General features: G+C 41.8%; 1 protein-coding gene and 1 long non-coding RNA gene across 2 annotated transcripts in view; one reads left to right on the top strand and one right to left on the bottom strand.

Annotated features, from left to right (window-relative positions):
• RAD23B (RAD23 homolog B, nucleotide excision repair protein) overlaps positions 1–20,767 on the bottom strand; it is a 44,300-nt gene extending 23,533 nt beyond the window's left edge. Inside the window, exons 1-2 of the mRNA XM_055579239.1 lie at positions 20,346–20,767; positions 2,905–2,986 (exon numbers count right to left, since the gene is read on the bottom strand). Of these exons, the coding sequence (XP_055435214.1) occupies positions 2,905–2,986; positions 20,346–20,411 (148 nt within the window). The 5' untranslated portion in view covers positions 20,412–20,767. The remainder of the gene's footprint in view (positions 1–2,904; positions 2,987–20,345) is intronic.
• Positions 18,931–19,588, top strand: LOC129650606 (uncharacterized). The gene is made up of 2 exons (XR_008713867.1): positions 18,931–19,066; positions 19,358–19,588. It is a non-coding gene; the product is annotated as an uncharacterized LOC129650606 (long non-coding RNA).
• Positions 20,768–24,025: the final 3,258 nt, after the last annotated feature.

Below are 24,025 nucleotides of genomic sequence, written 5' to 3'. Positions count from 1 at the left end.
ACATGAGCACCTGACTAAAAGACAGCAAACACATACATTGTCTGTAGATAACTGAATCCCAAGCACTTCTTAAAAATTATTTGTAATTAAAAAAAAAGACTTGCTGGGTAAGGAGATATTAACTAGGTCCTGAGAAATGGGAGATCATGAAAACAAATAAAATTCAATTTTGAGACGCTCAAAGAGCCACCCCCAACCCGGACTGGGAATAACCTATAAACCTTCTTGATGGAGGGAGAAAAGTACTCCTTACTCCCACAAATACTGGATACCTGCAACACAGAAATGTTTCACTGCCATAAAAAGTAAGATACTCATAATGACTTGGGACACAGAAATGTCAAGATACAGAACTGAGTAAGCCACATGGACTGTATGACTTCAGTCATGCAGAATGACAGATGTAAGGTCACAATTCCTTCAGGCTTCCTTTTCCTTGAAATTAGTTTTCCATTTTTAAAGTTATTGACTTAAAAGCTGCAAGCATTAAGACAAAAGGGAATAGTGTCTTTGTCTGCATAGGAATGAAAAAAACAGCCAAGAGTAGGAACCAGAAATTCTAGTTTTATATCTGCCACCAACTACCCATGCCTCTTCAGGCTTCTGAGTCCTCATCACAGGGCTGGTGTTTCCTCTAAACTACCTCAGTTAAGAAAGTACTACAAAATCTCTATCCAAAAACAGACAAGAATCCAGGGGTAAGTCAAGATCCATCTTACTGACATCCGCACTCAAAGTGCTCAGTATTTCTTCTAAATAACACAGATAAGAATTTTCTCCATAAAATTCACCTATTAAATCTATTTTTAACATACATCTTCCTGGTTACCAGTGAGGCTAGTTAATTTGCAACTTCCTATTCATATCCTTTGTTGCTTTTTAATTGGGTCATCCTTTTCCCTACTGATTTGTCAAGAGCTCTTCATATAATCTGAATAATAATCTTTTTTTTCCCCTGTCATTTATTGTAGTGTCTTTTGACATAAGGTTTTCTATATTCTTCAGTCAATTTTGGCATTTTATTTAAAAACAGATAAACTTGTGGCTTCCCTGGTGGTCCAGTGGTTAAGAATCCACTTTTCAGTGCAAGGGACACTGGGTTGATCCCTGGTCCCAGATGACCTGACATGCCACGGAGCAACTAAGCCTGCGAGCTGCGACTACTGAGCTCAAGCGCTGCAACTGCTGAGGCCCCTGAGCCTGAAGTCTGTGCTCCACAACGAGAGAAGCCACTGCGGCGAGACGCCCACACACCACGAGGAGCAGCCCCTGCTCCCGACAACCAGAGGAAGCCCACGCACACAACCAAGACCTACCATAGACGAAAAATAAAACAACATTTCAACAGATTACAAAAGGTGCTCAGTTTGATGGGAAAACTAAAGAAAACACATGCAGAACAATAAAACTGGACCCCTATCTCGTACCACTCACAATGATTAACTTGAAACATAAGGACTGTTACCATAAAACTCCTGAAAGAAAACATAAGGAAAAAAGCCAGCAATTGTGGCTTTACCAACAATTTTTTGGGAATCACGAAGAAAGCACACACACACAAAATTCAACAAATGGACTACATCAAACTCAAAAGCTTCTGCATAGCAAAATAAACAATTAACAAAATGAAAAGAATTCTACAGAATGGGAGAAAAATTTCAAAAACCATGTCAGTTATGTGGCTAATATCCAAAATACATAAGGAACTTAATAACAAAAAAAAAAAATCTGTTTAAAAACTGGCAGATTAAATATAAATCAACATTTCTCCAAAGAGGATGTGGAAATAGTCAAGAGACAGATGAAAAGATGCTCAACATCACTAAGCATCAGGGAAATGTAAACCAAAGCAAGATACTACCTTACATCTGTTAGAATAGCTTGATGAAGGAGACAAGAGGGGCTGGTGAGGTTATGGTGAAAAAAGAATCTTTACACACTGTTGGTGGGAATGTAAATTGGTCCAACCACTATGGAGAATATGGAGGTTCCTTAAAAAATTAAAAATAGATCTACTGTATGACCCATTGTGTGTATGAGTTATGTCTTTTTTATTCATTCATCCCTTGATGGCCATTTTGGATTGTTTCCGTATCTTAGCTATTGCGAATAGTGCTGCTATAGACATGGGAGTGTATATGTCTTGTCAAAATCCCGTTTTTCACTTCTTTGGGTATATACAATATTATTCAACCATGAGAAAGACAGCAACTTCCTATCTGCAACAACATGAATGGACCTTGTGAACATTATGCCAAGCAAGATAAGTCAAGCACAGTATGATATCACTTATATGTGGAAATGTATGTGGAATTTAAAACTCTGAACTTTAAAAAAAAAGTTATTTTACCTTGGTAGTTACCAAGGGTTTGGGGCATGGGGGAGATAAGAGTGATTGTGTTTAAGAGTACAAACGTGTAATGAGTATTAAATAAGCCATAAAGATCTAATGCACAGTATAATGAATACAGACAATAATATTGTTAATTCTGTAATGTGGTAGATATCACTACAACAGCAATCATATTACAATATGTATCAGAGTTAACACTTTGTATACTTTACACTTAAACAATGTCACACAAAGTAATCCAATAACATTTTTTAATTCAAAAAACAAAGCAAAACAAATACAGCCAGTTACACAATGCTTACAGAAGAAAAAACTAACAAGCAAAACTAGCATTACTGGATGGAGAAATACATAAAGCAAATGTGAAAAATAGAGGACTGAATATTAATAAAAGAACATTCAAATGACTGTTCATTCTCTGCTTTTATCTCTACAGTGTTTCTGACAATCAATTTTTATATGCTACAATTCTTAAGATGGCAATTTCTAAAACTAAAAGATATCACAGTACACATGAAAATGGCATGTTAATTTCAGTACTTAATTCATACCTGCATAAATTAACTTTTGACCTGCTACAGGAAAGGCATCTTTACCCTTTTCAGATTCAATCTTCTCTTTCAGTGCTCTCACCTACGGGAAAAATTTTAAAATATTTGAAAAAAATATAAACAAAGGAAAATCCAGAATCTGAACAAGTGATGCAACATAAAAATTTTATACATATTATTGATTCCAAAAACTTAAAAGATCATGTCTTCATAATATTATTTTAAAAAATTCTATTGATAACCCATACTATTAGATATGGTTAAGTATAAACTGTTTTACCATCTGTTACACAGGTTTTTTTTCCTTAAAAGACTTTAATTGACTTTAAAAATCTATTCAAAATAAATGTTTCAAAAGCAGAAACTATGATTCTCATTATAAAGTTTATGGGTTTATTTCCCACAGAGTAGGAAAGTAAAGCTCTCTAATCTAAAAGGTTTAAGAAATAAGGTGGTCTTGTCTACAATGATAAAAAGTAAGTTAAATGTGAATGTCAAAAAGCAAATTATTTACCTTAAAAGTGGCTAATGTTTCATTATAATCACCTGTGGGAGCTCTATAAAGACCAATTAAAACATAATTTCTGAGTGTGGGTCTGGACATCATTATTTTGTAAAAGCTTCACAGATGATTTCAAAGTTTGGCCAAGGTTGAGAACCACTGTATTACTTAACTGATCTCGAACAAGTTGCTCAGTTTTTCTCAGCATCAGTCTCATCTATAAAGAGGGACTGGAACGGATGATATTTATGGTTTTCTATCTCTAAAATTACATGACAACAGGTTCATCATAAAGTACTCAGAAAACAAATGTAAACTATTTCCTAAGTAGGGTGGCATAGAAGTTAAAAAAAGAGAGACATCATAAAACTAAATTTCACTTAATGCCCAAGAATCAAGGGGGAAAATGTCATTTCTTCCAATTCCCAGAATACTTCTGAAAATTGTACAAGTTGATAGTTCTAAGCTTTACGTGGAAAACTATCATGGATACAAAAGGGAGGGCTCCTCCCCAAATCACACTGTTACTGTAATGTAAGCAGTGGACGGAGGAGCCTGGTAGGCTGCAGTCCATGGGGTCGCGAAGAGTCAGACACGACTTCACTTTCACTTCTCACTTTCATGCACTGGAGAAGGAAATGGCACCCCACTCCAGTACTCTTGCCTGGAAACTCCCATGAACGGAGGAGCCTGGTGGGCTGCAGTCCATGGGGTCGCTAAGAGTCAGACACGACTGAAAGACTTCACTTTCACTTTTCCCTTTCATGCATTGGAGAAGGAAATGGCAACCCACTCCAGTGTTCTTGCCTGGAGACTCCCAGGGACGGGGGAGCCTGGTGGGCTGCCGTCTATGGGGTCGCACAGAGTCGGACACGACTGAAGTGACTTGGCAAAAGCAGCAGCTGAAATCCAGACCCAGATCTTCTGACTCCAAGCTTTAGAGCAGAGTATTTTGCAAATGTCACATAAATCACCCTTGCTATACTTATCATCTTCCTGAAGTGGGTCAGTAGCATCACTGCTATTCTGTTATTTCCCAAAGTGGAAACCAGTCACAAGAATCTCAACCACTAAATATATATGAGTACAAGAGGGAAAGTAGGGCAAACGACAACAAAACACCCTTCCAATCATTTTATTACTAAATAACACTGCTTCAAAGAAATCAAAACTGTGATTAAGAATATTAAGAAATAACAATGAGAACTCTATATACATTAATACCTATATGATGTGATTTAAAAAGTAATCACAGACTAACACTAAACATTTATTATTGAATGAAAATTAACAAACTAAGCATGTAATCACTGCAGATGGTGATTGCAGCCATGAAATTAAAAGACGCTTACTGCTTGCAAGAAAAGTTATGAACAACCTAGACAGCATATTAAAGAGCAGAGACATTACTTTGCCAATAAAGGTCCGTTTAGTCATGGTTTTTCCAGTTGTCATGTATGGATGTGCGAGTTAGACTGTGAAGAAAGCTGAGTGCCGAAGAATTGATGCTTTTGAACTGTGGTGTTGGAGAAGACTCTTGAGAGTCCCTTGGACTGCAAGGAGATCCAACCAGTCCATCCTAAAGGAGATCAGTCCTGGGTGTTCATTGGAAGGACTGATGTTGAAGCTGAAACTCCAATACTTTGGCCACCTGATGTAAAGAGCTGACTCATTTGAAAAGCCCTGATGCTGGGAAAGACTGAGGGTAGGAGGAGAAGGGGATGACAGAGGATAAGATGGCTGGATGGCATCACTGACTCAATGGACATGGGTTTGGGTAGACTCCGGGAGTTGGTGATGGACAAGGAGGCCTGGTGTGCTGTGGTTCATGGGGTCGCAAAGAGTCAGACACGGCTGAGCGACTGAACTGAACTGAACTGAAGCATGTAATTCAAACAGAAATAACAAGACACATACCGAAAGGAAAATGCGCATAAAACAAATTAAGAGAAATAGTAGAAAATGGTTCCCATAGCAATAGAAAAATGCACAAATGACAAGGCAGGCAATTCACAACTATACACCCAATAAAAAGAAAAGCTGAACCTCATTAATTACCAGAAGCACAAAGTTTAATGTCAGATTATCATTAATCCAATAATGGTCACACTGGAAAAGATTGTCTTGAATAATTTTTGGTGTTAAGTGTGAAGAGAGGGATAAACTTTCAGAATGAGAGTATCAAATGATATAATGTTTTGTGGACAATATGCCAAAATGTCTCAGTATTTTGGCAGAGGGTGTGTGGGAGTGCCTGTGTAGATTCAACCTGGCAATACCACTTTGGGTCATGCATCAAAGAAAACAGAGCTAGACTTTGGAACCAGGTTCACTGACCCATTCAAGCTTCTGGCATTATTCCTTTACCTCAACCCAATGATCTTCACTTCCAATCCATTTAAGTCATCTACTCACAGCCATTTAGAACACAGGTTGAATCTCATCATCCCCAAAATGCTCTTCAAAATCATAATAAAAGTGCTAATCTCTTCCCATCAACTCTCTCAGTAACTGCTCACCACACCTGGTCTTGCACTTCATTACGACTCTGGTCCCTTGAGCCTCTCCTTTCATTCCAGCTCTGTTCAGCTTAGACAATAATGCCACTGCTTCTGTCACTTCCTAACATGACACACTTGTCTTCCTACTGCTCCTGCCAGGCACATTTCCACATGTGGGCCAACGCAGCTGAAGTTTTCAGTACTCAAAATTGACTTCAACCACTCTGTGGTGTCATACACTTCTACGTTACTTAGCTAACAAATCTCACCTTTAATACCTAACCAGCTACCTATCCACATTCACCGTCTTCTAAATGTTACTGAAGAAAAGGAAAGACATCCCCAATCCTTCTGTTCCCCTGGTTAACCCTCTCTTCCATCCTCCACGACGTTGTGTTTCAAATCCATACTCTCCTCTAAATCTGATTCCCGACACTTGCCCCCTCCCCGCAGATGACCACTTGAATCCTATTTCATTCAAGACACATTCAAGACAACACCCCAGGAGCTCACACTCTCAACTCGCTGTTTCCAAACTGACACATGGGGTTTTTTTCCATCCATTCACCTAATCTCCGTTTTCTTCTCTACTAAATGAAAGGTATCCCTCTCTTCAAATCTAATTCCTGTTGTCCCTCCGGTATTCTCCAGTACCTTGCTAGATTCATTATGTTTCCTATCCCCTCATCCACTTTTATTTTCAACCTCTCCCTCAAGGCCAGTTCATTTCCATTCACATTTACACAGACCTAATTCTCTATCCTCTTAAAAACAACCCCCTCCCCCAATCTGTCCCCTGCTAGTTACACTCTCCTCCCCTTAGACTCAAGCAATTTTCAAAAAAGTTAACTACACGTTGCTTTTACTTACTCACAACTGCATACTTCTTACTCAAGAGCGCAATACAATGCGGATAAACTGAAGCATGGACTTCGTTCTCATTTTGCTGCCTATTTTCTGCAGCAGCGCTACTCCTACAATGACAATAAGGTGGCCCTCCCCAGTACCCCTGAATTTAGCAGCATCAGCACCCAACACGTCTTAATCCTTCTCTACAGTATTCCTTGCCCTCTGCCACAGCTGCCAGCACTGACCCATTTCGCCCTTTCACACTGTCTTACCTTGGATTCCGTAACACTCAACTCCTCCAGGTTTCCTCCTACCTCTGTTCCCTTCATTCTGAAATCCCCTCCCTTGCCCAGACCTTTAAGTGTTACTCAAGGCTGTGCTTTTGACTGAATTTTCTTTTACACACTCTTCCAGGATAATCTACCTCATCTACTTCTAGTTTTAAGGACCAATCGGATGTCACCTGTATCTCTAGCCCAGTTCTCCCTTGACCTTCAGTTTTGCATATCCAACTCTACTAGAAATCTTCACTGGATATCCTATAGGCATTTCAACCAGAATGTATTTGCTGAAGGATGGTTTCTAGACTACTTTAAGTCTTCTATAACCCAATCAAGCTGAGCACCATTTTGAAACAGCTTATACAGAAAAGCCTTCTTTTCAGATGTCGTGAAGGAGGAAAAGGTAGCAACTCTTGCACATGGCTTCTCTGGGAAAGGTTATGTCCAGCAGCCAATGTAGTTACAACTTCTCTAACACAGTCAACAAAAGAGTCCAAAATGCAGTACTTGAGTGCAACCTCAAAAACGACAGAGTGATCTCTGTTCATTTCCAAGGCAAACTATTCACTATCACAGTAATCCAAGTCTATGACCCAACCCCTAATGCTGAAGAAGAGGAAGTGGAACGGTTCTATGAAGACCTATAAGACCTTCCAAAACTAACACCAAAAAAAGGTGTTCTTTTCATCACAGGGGACTGGAATGCAAAGTAGGAAGTCAAGAGATACCCAGAGTAACAGGCAAGTTTGGCCTTGGAGTACAAAATGAAGCAGGGCAAAGGCTAACAGAGTTTTGCCCAGAGAATGCACTGGTCATAGCAAACACCCTCTTCCAACAACACAAGAGACGACTCTACACATGGACATCACCAGATGGTCAATGTCGAAACCAGATGGATTATATTCCTTGTAACTGAAGATGGAGAAGCTCTATACAGTCAGCAAAAAACAAGATCAGGAGCTGACTGTGGCTCAGATCATGAACTTCTTATTGCAAAATTCAGACTTAGATTGAAGAAAATAGGGAAAACCACTAGACCGTTCAGGTATGACCTAAATCAATTTCCTTATGATTATACAGTGGAAGTGACAGATTCAAGGGATTAGATCTGATAGGGTGCCTGAAGAACTATGGACAGAGGATCGCAACATTGTACAGGAGGCTTGTGATTAAAACCATCCCCAAGAAAAAGAAATTCAAAAAGGCAAAATGTCTGAGGAGGCCTTACAAATAGCTGAGAAAAGGAGAGAAGCAAAAGGCAAAGGAGAAAAGGTAAGATATATCCATCTGAATGCAGAGTTCTAAAGAATAGCAAGGAGAGATAAGAAAACCTTCCGCAGTGATCAATGAAAAGAAATAGAGAACAGAATGGGAGAGACTTGAGAACTCTTCAAGAAAATGAGAGATACCAAGGGAACATTTCACGCAAAGATGGGCTCAATAAAGGACAGAAATGGTATGGACTTAACAAAAGCAGAAGATATTAAGAAGAGGTGGCAAGAATACACAGAAGAACTATACAAAAAAATCATCATGACCCAGATAATCACGATGGTGTGATCACTCACCTAGAGCCAGATATCCTGGAATGCGAAGTCAAGTGGGCCTTAGGAAGAATCATTATGAACAAAGCCAGTGGAGGTGACAGAATTCCAACTGAGCTATTTCAAATCCTAAAAGATGATGCTGTGAAAGTGCTGCACTCAATATGTCAGCAAATTTGGAAAACTCAGCAGTAGCCACAGGACTGGAAAAGGTCAGTTTTCATTCCAATCCCAAAGAAAGGCAATGCCAAAGAATGCTCAAACTACCACACAATTGCACTCATCTCACACACTAGTAAAGTAATGTTCAAAATTCTCCAAGCCAAGCTTCAACAGTATGGGAACCGTGAACTTCCAGATGCTCAAGCTGGATTTAGAAAAGGCAGAGGAACCAGAGATCAAATTAATGGATCCAACATCCATCAGATCATAGAAAAAGCAAGAGAATTCCAGAAAAACATCTACTTCTGCTTCACTGACTACACTAAAGCCTTTGACTGTGTGGATCACAACAAAATGTGGAAAATTCTTCAAGAGATGGGAATACCAGACCACCTTACCTGCCTCCTGAAAAATCTGTGTGCAGGTCAAGAGGCAACAGTTAGAACTGGACATGGAACAACAGACTGGTTCCAAATAGGAAAAGAAGTATGGCAAGGCTGTATATTTTCACTCTGTTTATTTAACTGATATGCAGAGTACATTGTGCAAAATATTGGGTTGGATAAAGTACAAGCTGGAATCAAGACTGCCAGGAGAAATATCAATAACCTCAGATATGCAGGCGACACCACTCTTAAGGCAGAAAGTGAAGAGGAAATAAAGAGCCTCTTGATGAAAGTGAAAGAGGAAGAGTGAAAAAGCTGGCTTAAAAGCCAACATTCAAAAAACTAAGATCATGGCATTCGGTCCCATCACTTCATGGCAAATAGATGGGGAGACAATGGGAAGAGTTGAAGAGACTGGAGTTGTCTTGGGTCCAAAATCACTGCAGATGGTGACTGCAGCCATGAAATCAATAGACACTTGCTCCTTGAAAGAAAAGCTATGATCTACCTAGACAGAATATTAAAAAGCAGAGACATTACTTTGCCAACAAAGGTCCATTTAGTCAATGCAAAGGTTTTTCCAACAGTCATGTATGAATGTGAAAGTGGGACCATTAAGAAAGCTGAGTGCTGAAGAATTGATGCTTTTGAACTGTGGTGTTGGAAAAGACTCTTGAAAGTCCCTTGGAGTGCAAAGAAAGCAAAGCAAAGCAGTCCATCCTAAAAGAAAGCAGTCCTAAAGATTCACTGAAAGGACTGATGCTGAAATTGAAGCTCCAATACTTTGGCCACCTGATGCAAAGAACTGACTCACTGGGAAAGACCCTGATGCTGGGAAAGAGAAGGCAGGAGAAGGGGACAACAGAGGAAGAGATGGTTGGATGGCATCACCAACTTGATGGACAGGAGTTTGAGCAAGCTCTGGGAGTCAGTGAAGGACAGGAAAGCCTGGCATGCTGCAGTCCATGGGGTCATAAAGAGTTAAGACATGACTGAGCGACTGCACTAAACTGTGCTGAGCCCCGTGTCAATGCTTCCAGTAAGTTATCTCAAAAGGATGGGCCTAATACTAAGCACTACGATCAGAGTAAACAACAAGTTTCTCCTGGCTGAAGCAGGGATATTCATTTTGCTGCTTATTTCCCCCTAGATAAAGGATGTTAGTTTACCACTGATTAGAGACAGAATATGGTTAAGACTCAATAAATCTAGTTTTTTTTCCTAGCCACATACTTCTCTTTTATGAAACTGTGCATTTTAAAAGAAAAACATACTCAACACCTACTAGACATAGCTAACATCGTTTTACCCAAAAGGAGACAATCATAATAGTTTACTGAAAAAGGCCAACACAAAAGCAGATCAGTTATCCTTTTCATCCCATTCTGTTCTGAGGTAGCTATCTCTCACTTCTCCAATATTCCTCACATTAAATCCAGTGGTTCCAACTTATCATCTAACTACTTTCCAATGTGAACACTATATTGTATCCCATGACACTATCTTAGTTCAGGCCAACCACCATTAAAAGTAGTTATTTCCACGAATTTAAGTTGTATGTTTCAGATATAAAAGTAATGTCTTTTAAATCTTATCTCCATAGTAGTATAACATTTTACAAGTCAGTCTTCCTACACATCACTTAGTTCATGGGTGCTACGTACTTACCATGTGTCAGGCAGTGTACAAAGAGCCTCACAATATTTAACTCATTTACTCTGTGTTAGATCTCTATTTGAATCCTGGCTGGTTATTCAGACAGACTTAGTATTTGAAAACAACAAATACTGTTGAGATTTGTGAACACTGATGCAAGCATTTTTGAGGCAATCTGCCATCCTTTGACCCAAAAATTCCACCTCTAAGAATCAATACTAAAGGGATGTTCACAGAAATACTTCAAAGATACATGAATGAAATATGTGTAGTACACTACTTATTGTAATACTGCAAACAACCCTAAATATCCATCAACGGTGAAATGGTAAAATACATTATTGCTCATGCATACAGCTGTATTGTTATACAATTCAATAAGAACAGTGACTATATAGAGAAATTAACAGAATGCATGTACATTAAAATGACTGGAAGGAATATTTACAATTATCTTTAAGGACAAAGGGCTTCTCTGGTGGCTCAGAGGTTAAAGCGTCTGCCTCCAATGCGGGAGACCGGGTTCGATCCCTGGATAGGGAAGATCCCCTGGAGAAGGAAATGGTAAACCACTCCAGTATTCTTGCCTTGAGAATCCCATGGACGGAGAAGCCTTGTAGGCTACAGTCCACAGGGTCGCAGAGAGTCAGACACGACTGAGCGTCTTCACCTTCACCTTAAGGACAAAAGCAATGGATTTTTAAATACATAGTGTTGTTGTTTTTATGTATTATACGCACACATTTTTCTGAAAAAAAAAAAAAAAAAAAAAAAAAAAAGACAAGCAGCATATACAGAATTCAACAGTGGTTACTTAGACCAGGGGCCTAAAGCCTTTTGCTCTTTATACACTTTACTTACTATAACAAGTCTCGATTGTTTTTAGTAATGAGGGGAAATGTAAGTAGTTTAAAAGAAAAAACACCTCCTGGTACCCTCTTCCAACCATTACTAATATTATACAAGAATACACTGCAATTTATGAGATCTCATTAAAGCTGAAAATTCTGGATAGTTTGAACACTACATAGCCTAGCAAATTAAAAATTAGTAACAGCAAGTAAGTTTTAGCCATTAACCATTATGTATGTGTTAGTCACTTAGTCGAGTCTGGCTCTTTGCAACCCCATGAACTGTAGCCTGCCAGGCTCCTCTGTCCATGGAATTCTCAGAAAAGAGTACTGGAATGGGTTGCCATTCCCTTCTCCAGGGTATCTTCCCAATCCAGGGATCGAACCTGGGTCTCCCACATTGCAGGCAGATTCTTTACCATCTGAGCCACCAGTGAAGCCTCCATTAGCAAAAGGAAACAGAGACCTAAAGCAAAATATGTTTACAAAAGGATTTCATACATTTACACTATGGGCAAAACTTTTCCTTTTTGGTTCCCTGGGTGGTATCCTTCCATTTGGGAGACTAGTGCAGGCACCCGAGAGTATTTCCTGAATCCTTCCCACAAAGCGGGTTTCAGGTAATTCTAAAAACAGAACTGATTATGAAGATGTCAGCTGACATTAATGCAGCAGGAAACTTCTTCCCACTGGACCAAAGGAAAGAAAAAATGTGGTACAATTTTTTTTTTTTAACTGAAAAAATAATTCAGATTACAGTATTAACAATGTGTGGATAACAGTAAACAAAGGCAGTAACCCTAATTTTCAAATTAGGGTTACGATCTAAAAGTTACTATTTTAAGTATAATTTGAAATTCATAATCCATTCTCCCCCAACAGAAACTATGATAATTAGGCTCCTAAAGCCAAAGTACTCAAAGTGTTAGTCGCTCAGTTGTGTTCAACTCTACAACGGAAAGCTGTTGGATTATAGCCCTCCAGGCTCCTCTGTCCGTGGAATTCTCCAGCAAGAATACTGCAGTGGGCAGCCATTCCCTTCTCCAGGGGAATCTTCCCAGTCTGCGTCTCCAGCATTGCAGGCAGACTTTTTACTGTCAGAGCCACCAGGGAAGCCCCTGGTAACCAACAGCAGCTACTAATGTCTTTTCTTTTTGTCTTTTTTTTTAAAAAAAATTAAAAAAGCCTATCTATTTATGCCAGTTTAATCTATTCTACAATATTATAAATACATTCCTAACAGTATGGTCTCATCAAGATCAAAACAGACACAGACTTTGAAGACAGTAAAGCAGAAATTCCCAAGTTACTTATAAATTTTAAAGTCCCTATACAGGCAGAGAACGGATCTAATACATGACAAATAAAGCCACCCATCTAATACAACCAGACATGCAGAGGACAGGACAGAGGGAGAGACAACAACTGTTATCCAACTGCTCAAGCATCGAGGACCTATGCATACATATTAGTCATTTGTAGCTGGTCTACTTCCTCTGCTGGAATAGGTATATATAATGTTAAAGGGTTTATAAAGTTCATTCCGCTATAAAATTAGCTGTCAGAGAGCCAAATACAAGGAATGTATTTATCCAAACTTATAGGGAACAGACGTGTGGTGTCCCTCAGCAGGATTCACTGTTCTATACCAAGTTTAAATTTATAACATTTCTTTCCAAAAGCAAAAGAAATTTTATATACTATCTATCAAATAATCTCAATTTCCAGGACTAAAATGGCAGAATACTGCTCTCAACACTGAAGTTGCTGACTACATCAAGCTGAGAAAATAAAGATATCTCACACAAACCATGTTCAAAAAGGACAGTGAAAACACTGATCACAATGAATGGAAAACTGATAAAAACAGGATGTTTTTTTTAAAAATTGCATAGATTTCTGATTTCACAATTTACTCAAATTTTCAGATCCATGATCTCACCTGATTTTCACACCAACTCTATGAGGAACGTAAATTACTATTACTCCCATTTTACCCATGAGAAAACAGATTTAAGTATACCACACTCAAAGATACAAGGCAACTACAAAGTGGGGAAAAGCTCTCCTCTAGCTTAGGAACAGTATGATGTATTTGAAAGAGCAAGATGTTAAAAAAAAAAAAAGCAAACAGATTCAAGAGCTACCCTTAAGTTCTGCTATAAGGAAGAGGGGGAAACGGGACAGTAGACAAATGTGGAGACAAGGGAGGGTTTTATTAAAACAAGGACAGTGTTTAGATAACTCTAGAAATGGAAAAATCAATGATGAAGAAAAGGAGACCCGATGGAGTGACGTCCTTTATAAATGAGTTTAGGATGTCGTGGGAAAGTGAAGGAACTGGCCTTAGATAGCACTATGCACAATACAAAGCTATCCCCACAATCAAGAGAGGCTGTCGGGTGGAGTGCGAGTGGGGCCATGTTGTTAGCACTGTCACCAAGCATACTGTGTGTTAGCTCAAACTCACATAACCTTCAAAACGATCCTGAGACGGCAGTATTTCTGTGGCTGTATTCTCAACTTTACTGATGAGGAAACAGGCACAAAACTGGGTAACTTGCCAAAGGTCACATCACATGGCAAGTGCTACAGCCAGGACTGAAAGTTAGGCGGCCTGGCTCAAGAGACATGCTACACCTGACCCTTGCAAGGGAGAGATTATAACCACTGGCTCTATTTTAGCTGGGCAAAAGTGGAAGCAGTAACACGAGGGGAGGGCCAGAGAAAAGCAGTATGGATCAAATGGATTCTAAGTCTCCTAAGAACTGGAAACAGAGGAACGTTAAAGTGAGGTACCAAAAACAGATTACTGTGGACAAGAGGAAGAGCTCCAGTTACTTGCTGTGATAAGAGCTAGTTACCACTCCTGGGTCTGAATAAATGAGTTAAGTAGAAGGAAAGGTCACCAGATGTGCAATTAATGAATGGAGATCAGACTGTGGACAAGACCATCATTCAAAGACAGTGAAACTACCAAGGCCAGAGAAGTTACTAATCATGCTGGTCTCCAATTCTTTTTAAAACACACATTATTACATATTTTTCACAATTCTGGTTTTTTGTTTTTTTTTTGTTTTTTTTAAACAATGCCTACCACAGGCTGTGACACTCAGAATTATTGCAATTGTTTTCACGTGTCTCCCATGCATTCCTCAATTCACTCAAATCTAACTTCTGGCCCCACCGCTTCAAGGAGATTACTCACCCAGGTCACTTATGACCTCCAAGTTGCCAAAACCAAAAGTCATGTTCCTTGTTTTCATCTTACATTTTTGCAAGTAGCAGATACACTTGACCCTTTCCTTGTCTTTGAAACTTTTTTCTTCTCTTGGATTCTTCCTCCTTCAAAGGTTGCTCCTTGACTGCCTGACCTTTTCACTACTCAGTCTTCACATGGAACAGCACCCCAAGTTTCAGCCCTAAGCCCCATCCCATTCCACTCTCACCAAGGTTCCTCAACTCTAGTAGCTATAAGGGGTAATTTAGGCTCTTGGGCTCAATTTTGTCCAGAATGGGCACTGAAAAAGGTTGAGGCAAGATGATCTCATCCATTCCTATGGACTGAGGTCAAACACACATGTGGCTTGTCATGTCTCTAACCCCAGCCCAAATTTCCCTCTGGAATTGAAATTCGTATCAAATCTCCTTGTCATTTCCACCTAAATGTTTAGCAGGCATCTTAAATGTAAGTCTTTGAGTTCCTACCCCAATCCCTAAACCTGTTCCTCTCCCAACCCTCCATGTCTCAGCAAAGAACATGGTGTTCACACAAGTTATACAACTAAAACCTTTACTTAATCTTTGATTTCTCTACTTCCCCCACTACAACCCATCATCAGCTCTTCCCTTCCAACCATATCTCAAATCCCTCCAACTCTCTTTATATCTCTACTCTTACTTCCCTCGTCAAAACTTCAACTCTTGAGACTGTTGTGCAAGCCTCACTGCTCTTCGTACTGTCTGTTCTCCAGACAGCAAAGTAACCTTTCCAAATCATAAAAGAAATATTTTTTCTGCTCTGCTTAAAAGCCCCCAAAGGCTTTCTATTTTACAATGAAAATCTCCAGCTTATTACAAAGCCCTACAGGCCCTGGCCTCTTGCCTAACTCTAATCCCTCACCTCTCTTTCCCCTCACCTACTAGAACAACAAAACAGGCCTTTTTTGATTCCCAACGCACACCCTTGAAAGTCTTTCCCTAAAGAAAACACTCTCCCCATCTCTGAGTGCTTATTATTCAGATCTCAGTTTAAATGTCACCTTATTTAGAAAGGTCTTCTGTGACCAGTCAATTTAAAAGTAGCCACCCAGTCATGCACTATCACATTACCTCACCCTATTTCAATTCTCTACATAACTCTTACCATTATCTGGTTTTGAAAACTTGTTTTTGAACTGATTTATCCCACTATAACGTACACACCATGACAGCAGGACCTGACATTTTTAGTAAGTATTCAACCAATATTAAATAAATTAACATGCAAAGATTGAGGGATCACTGACTTGGCAATTCACCAAAAAATGTATTTAGTTCATTCAAAAGATCTTTACCAAACTGTTGTTGCTGTTGTTTAGTCTCTAAGTCATATCCGACTCTTTGCAACCCAATGGACTGTAGGCTCCTCTGTCCATGGGATTTCCCAGGCAAGGATACTGAAAGGGGTTGCCATTTCTTTCTCCAGGGGATCTTCCTGACCCAGAGATTGAACCCACATCAGCTGCATCAGCAGATGGATTCTCTACCACTGAGCCACCTGGAAAGCTCCCTTAAATGCTTCCTGTGTGCTAAGTACAGATGCAAGCCATGCCAGGTTTCCCAGGTACTTCCAGTATTTTGTTTTACCAAAATACCAAGAAACCTTAGTTTTACCTCTGTGATATAGTATTTTAATACGTTAACAACTTAAAGGTTTTAATAATCTAGGAAACTTCCATAATAAGGCACTATCTCTAGCACAACTCTATTATAATACAATTAGTCACAATGGGAACAATGTGCTAAAAAATGATGGCTAGTAAATCCTATATACAGAACTAGTACTCAAGCAGTATTTTGCAGCACAAATGTATCACAAAGTGAGATAATTCTTTGCAGAGTACTGTACAGAACATCAAATACACTGTCTATACTAATTAAAACTACTGTACTTTAGTAACTGTCTTATCAAAAACTTCCAATGTATACACATAGCTTTGTTGTGACTTATGTAGTATTTCAGCTTGTGCACTTCATGTCTCACCTCAAACTTACTGTTGTTTTTCCCCCAGTTATTTTATAAGAGGAGATGAATTATTATTCTAATAATAAAAAGATTTTTGTAATGGTTAACACGAAGGGCAGTGAAGGGCAATGGTCAAGGAAATGGCACAAAATGGCAACGTTAAGGTTTCACTGGTTTTAAACAAAAAGGCAGGGGAGGACTTTTAACATTCAAAAACCAAAGCAAGTAAGAACACCTTAAAAACAAATCTTGCTTTTTCTACTGTGTCCGTCTCCTATGCTATAGCCACTGACTGAGCTAAGACTATGTAAATATGTCTCCCCAAAAGCCCCAGACCATGTCTCCCGTGTCCTTGCATTCCTCTGGTTCTGCCAGTCAAAGCTCACTGAACATTTACTTGTTCAGCAAACGAATCACTCCCATGATTCCTCTTATCTCTCAGTCCTCTTTCACTCATTTTTGCTCCTACTCCTCTCAAGCTCACAAGAGTTTCTACACCAGCCATTTCAAGTTACTTAAGTAATTTAAGGTTCCTTAGTTACTTCTAGGTAAAAAATCAAACCTCTGAGTGGCCTACACATAGGTTTCAGACACCAAAATCTGTTCATTTTATGTGAATCTCCCTAAAAGTCTCACTAAAATCCTATTTTTTTCCCCTTTATTTTAAATTTATTTTCTTAATATCCTTGGCTATCTAGTTTTCACAAACAGGATACTTACAGTCTGCCGATAATTATATAATTTTCATTGCTTCTTTTCTTACTGGAAAGCTCTCAAATACGGTATTAAAAATAAATGTTAATTTAAAAATCATTATAAAGATGCAATTAAAATAGCTCTAATGTTTTCCCCATTTCTGAAATTTAAGTCCATTAAAGTAAAAACCCACAAGTCATTTTAAAGTAAATGTTCCAGAATATCCCAATTAAATGTTTTCATTTCTTGTCCCAGACTAACAATGTTAGGTTTTACATTTATATAAACAGCGGCACAATTATACTTGGACAAACAGCAACAAAAAACTGAAGAAGCAACTCTGTAACTAAGCTTTCTGAAAATCTACCTTCAGAAGTATGTTTATAATTCATATAAATAAAATGGAAAATAGCAACGTAGCTAATTATCTATACAAACACAAATAGTAACATAGCTAATTATCTATACAAACACAATATTGGCTCTAAGATAATGAATGCATAAAATGCCTAAAGAGCAATACAAATCTAGTAGAACATAAATGTTTCAGTGGAGCTGTAGAAAGTCACTGCATATCTTCAATAAACCCAGAAATATAAAACACCCCCCACACCCCCCCCCCCAAACCTTTAGGTTTCAATAATTCTGGAACTAATTGTGAATACCAGTTGGTAAAGTTCCTGCAGCACCAACATTACAAAAAACTAAAGTCAATAGCTATTTTATGGAAAAATTTGGCTGAAAACATTAAACAGCTGCATTTTCACTTCCATCCTTTAACTTATAAGTACACAATAAGCAGTAAAGGAATATTCAGGAAGAATTTGATGTTAGTAACAGTGATCCACAGGTGTTGTCAATTTTGAGGACACTGAATTTCTCATCAAAACTTGGTATCTCTTGCACCTTTTAAGAATTTATAATGTAGCATATTTACACATATAATTAAGTGCCTTGAACTAAAATCATTTTGTGCCACAATTTCAAAAAGCTTGGGAACTACATTTTTAAATAATTCAAGATGTAGAAAACTTCCTCCCTCAAAGGTACCCATTGATTAATAATCGATTTCATTTACTGACCACCAATTAAATACTATTTAATCTTCACGTCTTTGTAAAATAGGTACATAGCAAATTATGTTAGAGCCGCAAATGGGAGCTCAGGTTTATTTAATTAACCAACACCAAGTAGACCTGGATGGATGTGAGAGTTGGACTATAAAGAAAGCTGAGCGCTGAAGAATTGATGCTTTTGAAGTGTGGTGTTGGAGATTCTTTAGAGTCCCTTGGACTGCAAGGAGATCCAACCAGTCCATCCTAAAGGAAATCAGTCCTGAATATCAGTGGATGGACTGATGCTGAAGCTGAAACTCCAATACTTGGCCACCTGATGCAAAATGACTCATTGGAAAAGACCCTGATCCTGGGAAAGATTGAAGGCAGGAGGAGAAGGGGACGACAGGGGATGAGATGGTTGGATGGCATCACCGACTCAACGGACATGAGTAAGTAAGCTCCGGGAGTTGGTGATGCAGGGAGGCCTGGCATGCTGCGGTCCATAGGGTCGCAAAGAGTCGGAAACGACTAAGCGACTGAACTGAAGGCCCCCGACATCCACCAAAATTGAATCAATTATTTTGAAAAATACAGACGGGCAGAAAGTTGCTGCTGTAAATACAGCACTGTGACAACCTCAAAGGTGTACAGACTCACACAAGAAGTCAGTTTACACTGAATGGCAATTTTTAGATCTTGGCATAAAGTTGTACTGATTTCAACACAATGGCTTTTTGCAGTCACAAATACAGAGGATGACATGAAAATTTAACACGTGAAGTTCGAGTCGTTCAAGAGTTTACAGAAGAGATTCAGAGTTTTTATTTTATTTCTCTTCTGAAAGGCTGTTATTTGAGGGTTGGGTGCAGACTTCCGATCCTACAATTTCAAGGCTTCTAACACAGGAACTTGCTAATCTGGAGTTAAGTTTGCGCCTGGATTTTATTGGAAGGGCTCTAATGCAACAACCTTCACCACCAAAAAGGCCTCGAAGTGCAATCTACGTATGGGTGTGGGCTGGGTGGCGGGAGAACTGCAGAGAAACGATTCAAGATTTATGCAAATAAAAGGGTCACCAATTCTGCGGCGAAGAGGTCAAAAAAGGCATTTTCACCACCCCTCACACTCACACTCTGCGGCTGACGGAACCTGATACCATTTTATTTAAGGCTCATTATCTCCAGTTACCACCTCCAAGACCTCACCGCCTAACCAGGTCCACGCAGGGATAGTGGCGACGCCTACCTCTCCCTCCCTAACCTGTGCACCCACACCCGGGAGCCCAGATCGACCGCCCAGGCCACCCTGACCTCCCCTCCCCCTCTGGCCCCTCCACCGAGAGCGCCCAGGCCGAGGCCTCCGGTGCCCCGCTAACGTGTGCTTCACGCCATATGCCACCCTGGCTTCAGTGTCCGACCACTGCTTCCCCTCACTCCTGCCACAAAGCCCACAGCCCACCCTGAAGGTTCAGTGGGCCGCACACTGCCAGGTCCCTGGCCCTACCCGCGCCCGGAGCCCGCAGGCCTCATAAGCGCCCGGGTCCCTAGACCCTCCGCTCGCCATGCCGTCTCGGGTGCACCGCGGCTCTACCTGCTCAAGCTCCGCTCGAAGCTGAGGTCGAGGCCCCGCACGCGGTCCCGCCGCGCCATCCCCAGCCCAGGCCCTCCCGGCCCCTCGCGCGGACCGCCCCCGCTCGGGGCCGGGCCCAGCGCGCCCCGCCGCACTCACCGTCTCGTCGGGGTCGATGTCGATCTTGAAGGTCTGCTGCTGGAGGGTCTTCAGGGTGACCAGCATGGTGCCGCCGCGCAGCTCCGCTGCCGGGCCTGCTCCGGGTGCTGGCCGCTGGGCGGGGTCTGTGGCCTGGCGGGGCCCCGGGGTCGCCCGCGCTCCTCGCGCACTCGGGAGGAAGGCGGTGGGGGTGGGGGCTTGTCACATTCGCCCTGCAGAGCGGCCTCTCCCCCAGCCCTGGCCCCCGGCCGCGCCGCTGCCTCCGCGACTGCGGCCTTCCTCGCGAGCTCGGGCCACCGTGCTTCCTCACGCGCCCGGTTACCAGCCAGTGGGTCTGTCGTGAGCGCGAGGGGCTCTGCGAAAACAGCAGAGAATCCGCTAGCTCACCACAGGCTGGTGGCCGCCATCATCGTGACTCGCCGAGACTCGCCCTCCCCCCACCACCCTAAAAACCTGGGGGGATGGGGCCGGGCTGGCGGAGCGCGCAGGCGTAGGGTGCGGCGAGGCTGTGCGCAGGCGCAACCAAGAACTCCGCCCCGGAATTGGGGCGGGGTGGATTGCCGCTCTGGAATGCCGGCCGCCTGGATGGCGCGTGCGCAGGCGCAGTCAGTGGGCGTCTTGTTGTGGGGGCGCTCAGGGCTTCCTCGTCTCGTCTGTTTCTGGGGCCTTCTCCCGCTCGCTGTCGCTCCGCCTACGTGCAGACTCCGCCCGGTTGCCTGAGTTGCGCAATCCGTAGCCGGGGAAGCGCTACGTGGAGACACGACAGAGTGGCTGGCGAGCCTTGGAACTGGGGAACTAGAGGACGGTAGGTCGAGGCGAGGTTTAAGTGAGAGGGTCGCGGGCAACCAGCGTAGTGGGCCAGCGCTTGCAGGGCGCTTGCTATGTGGCTGAACCCTTATGCTGGGATTCATTTATCCTGAGATCTCTGACTTCAGCGCCAGACCACGTTAATGGACCTTGCGCCTAAATATAAGATCAAGTTATATCACTTCCCCAGGCAGATGTGTCCAATGGCGCCTCATGAGTAAAAGTCAAAGTTCCTAGAACTGGATACACAGCCCCTACCTCTTGCATCTTATTCTCTCGGCTTGCACTAGACGTTGTTGGTGGATGTTCAGCAAATGCTCTCAACCTGAGAGTCTACCTTCACCCTTGCTGTTTCCGCTCTGAGTCCTCTTCCTCGATACCTGGGTGGCTCGACTTCTCACTTCCTTCCAATCTTTGCTCAGATGTCGCCTTCTCAGGGAGATCGACTCTGGATACCGGACTTAAAACAGCAACTTCCCGAGTTCCGTTACCCTGCTGTGTCTTCTATAGCACTTCAGTTCAGTCGCTCAGTCGTGTCCGACTCTCTGCGACCCCATGGGACTGCAGCACGCCGGGCTTCCCTGTCCATCACCAACTCCCGGAGCTTACTCAAACTAAAGTCTATCGGGTCGGTGATGCCATCCAACCATCTCATCCTCTGTCGTCCCATTAATACATATTTATTGGGTTTATCATCTTTCTCCCTTCAATAAATCACAGGCAAGCTGCACAAAGGCAAAGATTTTGTTGTGTTGCGTGATGCAGCCCTAGCACGAAGAAACAAGCCTCAACTTCATTGATTATTGGAGGGGAGCGTTGAATAATGTATGTAAAATCTTTGTACGAGAACGCACAGAGTTAGTAGCCCATAAGTACATAGCTGTTTGTAGTACACCCATTTCAGATAAGAAAACTGAAGTACAGAGATGATGAAAAAGGTACCTGGAGTCACCCACCTGCTAAGTGGCAGGTCCAGAATCTGAATCCAAGCAGAATGACTCCAAAGTCCATGCTCCTAGGTGCCTGGCATTCCTCTCTCTTAATTACGTACCCTGCTGCACATTTAGGGGCTTCCCTGATAGCTCAATGGCAACCCACTCCAGTACTCTTGCCTGGAAAATCCCATGGATGGAGGAGCCTGGCAGGCTGCAGTCCATGGGGTCGCGAAGAGTCAGACAGGACTGAGCGACTTCACTTTCACTTTCCACTTTCATGCATTGGAGAAGGAAATGGCAACCCACTCCAGTGTTCTTGCCTGGAGAATCCCAGGGATGGCGGAGCCTGGTGGGCTGCCATCCATGGGGTTGCACAGAGTCGGACACGACTGAAGTGACTTAGCAGCTGACAGCTCAGGCGGTAAGGAATCCGCCCGGAATGCGGAGACCAGGGTTCGATTCCTGGGTCGGGAAGATCCCCTGGAGAAGGGATAGGCTACCCACTCCAGTATTCTTGGGCTTCCCTTCTGGCTCAGCTGGTAAAGAAACCTCCTGCAATGTGGGAGCCTTGGGTTCGGCTGCACATTTAACTTAAAGTAATTCAAATGCAAAGTTACAGTTCTGTCACTAGCTGTGTGACTAATTGCAAATTACCCCCACTATACCAGCATCCTCACTGATAAAATGTCACTGCTTGGTTTTCTGTGGATTCTAGGAGCTCAGATCTAATTCTTCCATGGAACTTTGCTTGACCAGCCTCCCTCTCCACTAACCTCCTGTTGTCCTGTTCAGACCACGTCTCCCTGTATTGTAATTCAGCATCTAACCCTCCACCCTCTGTATTTCCCTATATCTATTGTTAGTCACCAGGTGATCTCATCTTATCCCTTGTTTTGAAATACCTCTCTCCTGGACTTTTCCCCTTAGCTATCGTTAGCTGATTGCCTGCACAGTATCTTTTTAAAAAATATTTATGTATTTAGCTGTGCTGGGTCTTAGCTGCGGCACATGGGATCTTTCGTTGCAGTGTACAGGCTTAGTTGCCCTGTAGCATGTGGATCTAAGTTTCCCAGATCAGAGATCCAACTCGCCCCCTCATTTGGAAGGCAGATTCTTAACCACTGGACCACCAGGGAAGTCCCAACACAATATCTTGACTTGAAATATAATTAGCCTCTGAGACTTAACATGGCCAAACAGAACCATTGACCCCCTCTGGGCCTCCCTTCCCCCTGAATCCTGTTCTCCCAGTTTCCCCCCATCATAGTTCATGGCACCGCCATCTACCCACATGCTCAGACCAAGAATCTAGTCATCATGCCTGATAAGTCTCTTCCCTCTCTTCTTCCCCACACCAGCCACCACATCTAATCCATTACCAAGTCCTATCAACTTTATTCTCCAAGTTATATCCCCAAGTCAGCCATTTCTCACCATTTCGACTTCTAAAACCCTAGGCTAGTCCATCAATATCTTTCATTTCAGTTCATCTTTCCAAGAGTCATGACCTATTCTTTGTGACCCCAGGGACTGCAGCATGCCAGGCTTCCCTGTCCAGCACCAACTCCTGAAGCTTGCTCAAACTCATGCCATCCAACCACCTCATCCTCTGCCATCCTCTTCTCCTCCTGCTCTCAACTTTTCCCAGCATCAGGGTCTTTTCAACATCTTTCACCTGCCTCCAAAGTGGTCTCTCCGCTTCTACTCTTTTTCAGCCTCCTCAGCAGTCAGAGTGGTCTTTTTCAGATACAAATCATGTCACATCTGTTCTTAAAACCTAATTATACTTAAGAATAAAATTCAAACTCCTTACCTGACCTTGCAAATTTACCTGACCTTGAACACTTCATGCAAATATGGGCTCAGGAAAGGACAGAAATGCTATGGACCTAACAGAAGCAGAGGATATTAATAAGAGGTGGCAAGAATACACAAAAG

Source organism: Bubalus kerabau, chromosome 4, assembly GCF_029407905.1.
Source record: "Bubalus kerabau isolate K-KA32 ecotype Philippines breed swamp buffalo chromosome 4, PCC_UOA_SB_1v2, whole genome shotgun sequence".
In the NCBI taxonomy this organism is placed as follows: domain Eukaryota; kingdom Metazoa; phylum Chordata; class Mammalia; order Artiodactyla; family Bovidae; genus Bubalus; species Bubalus kerabau.
This window is presented reverse-complemented; position numbering and strand designations above follow the sequence as displayed.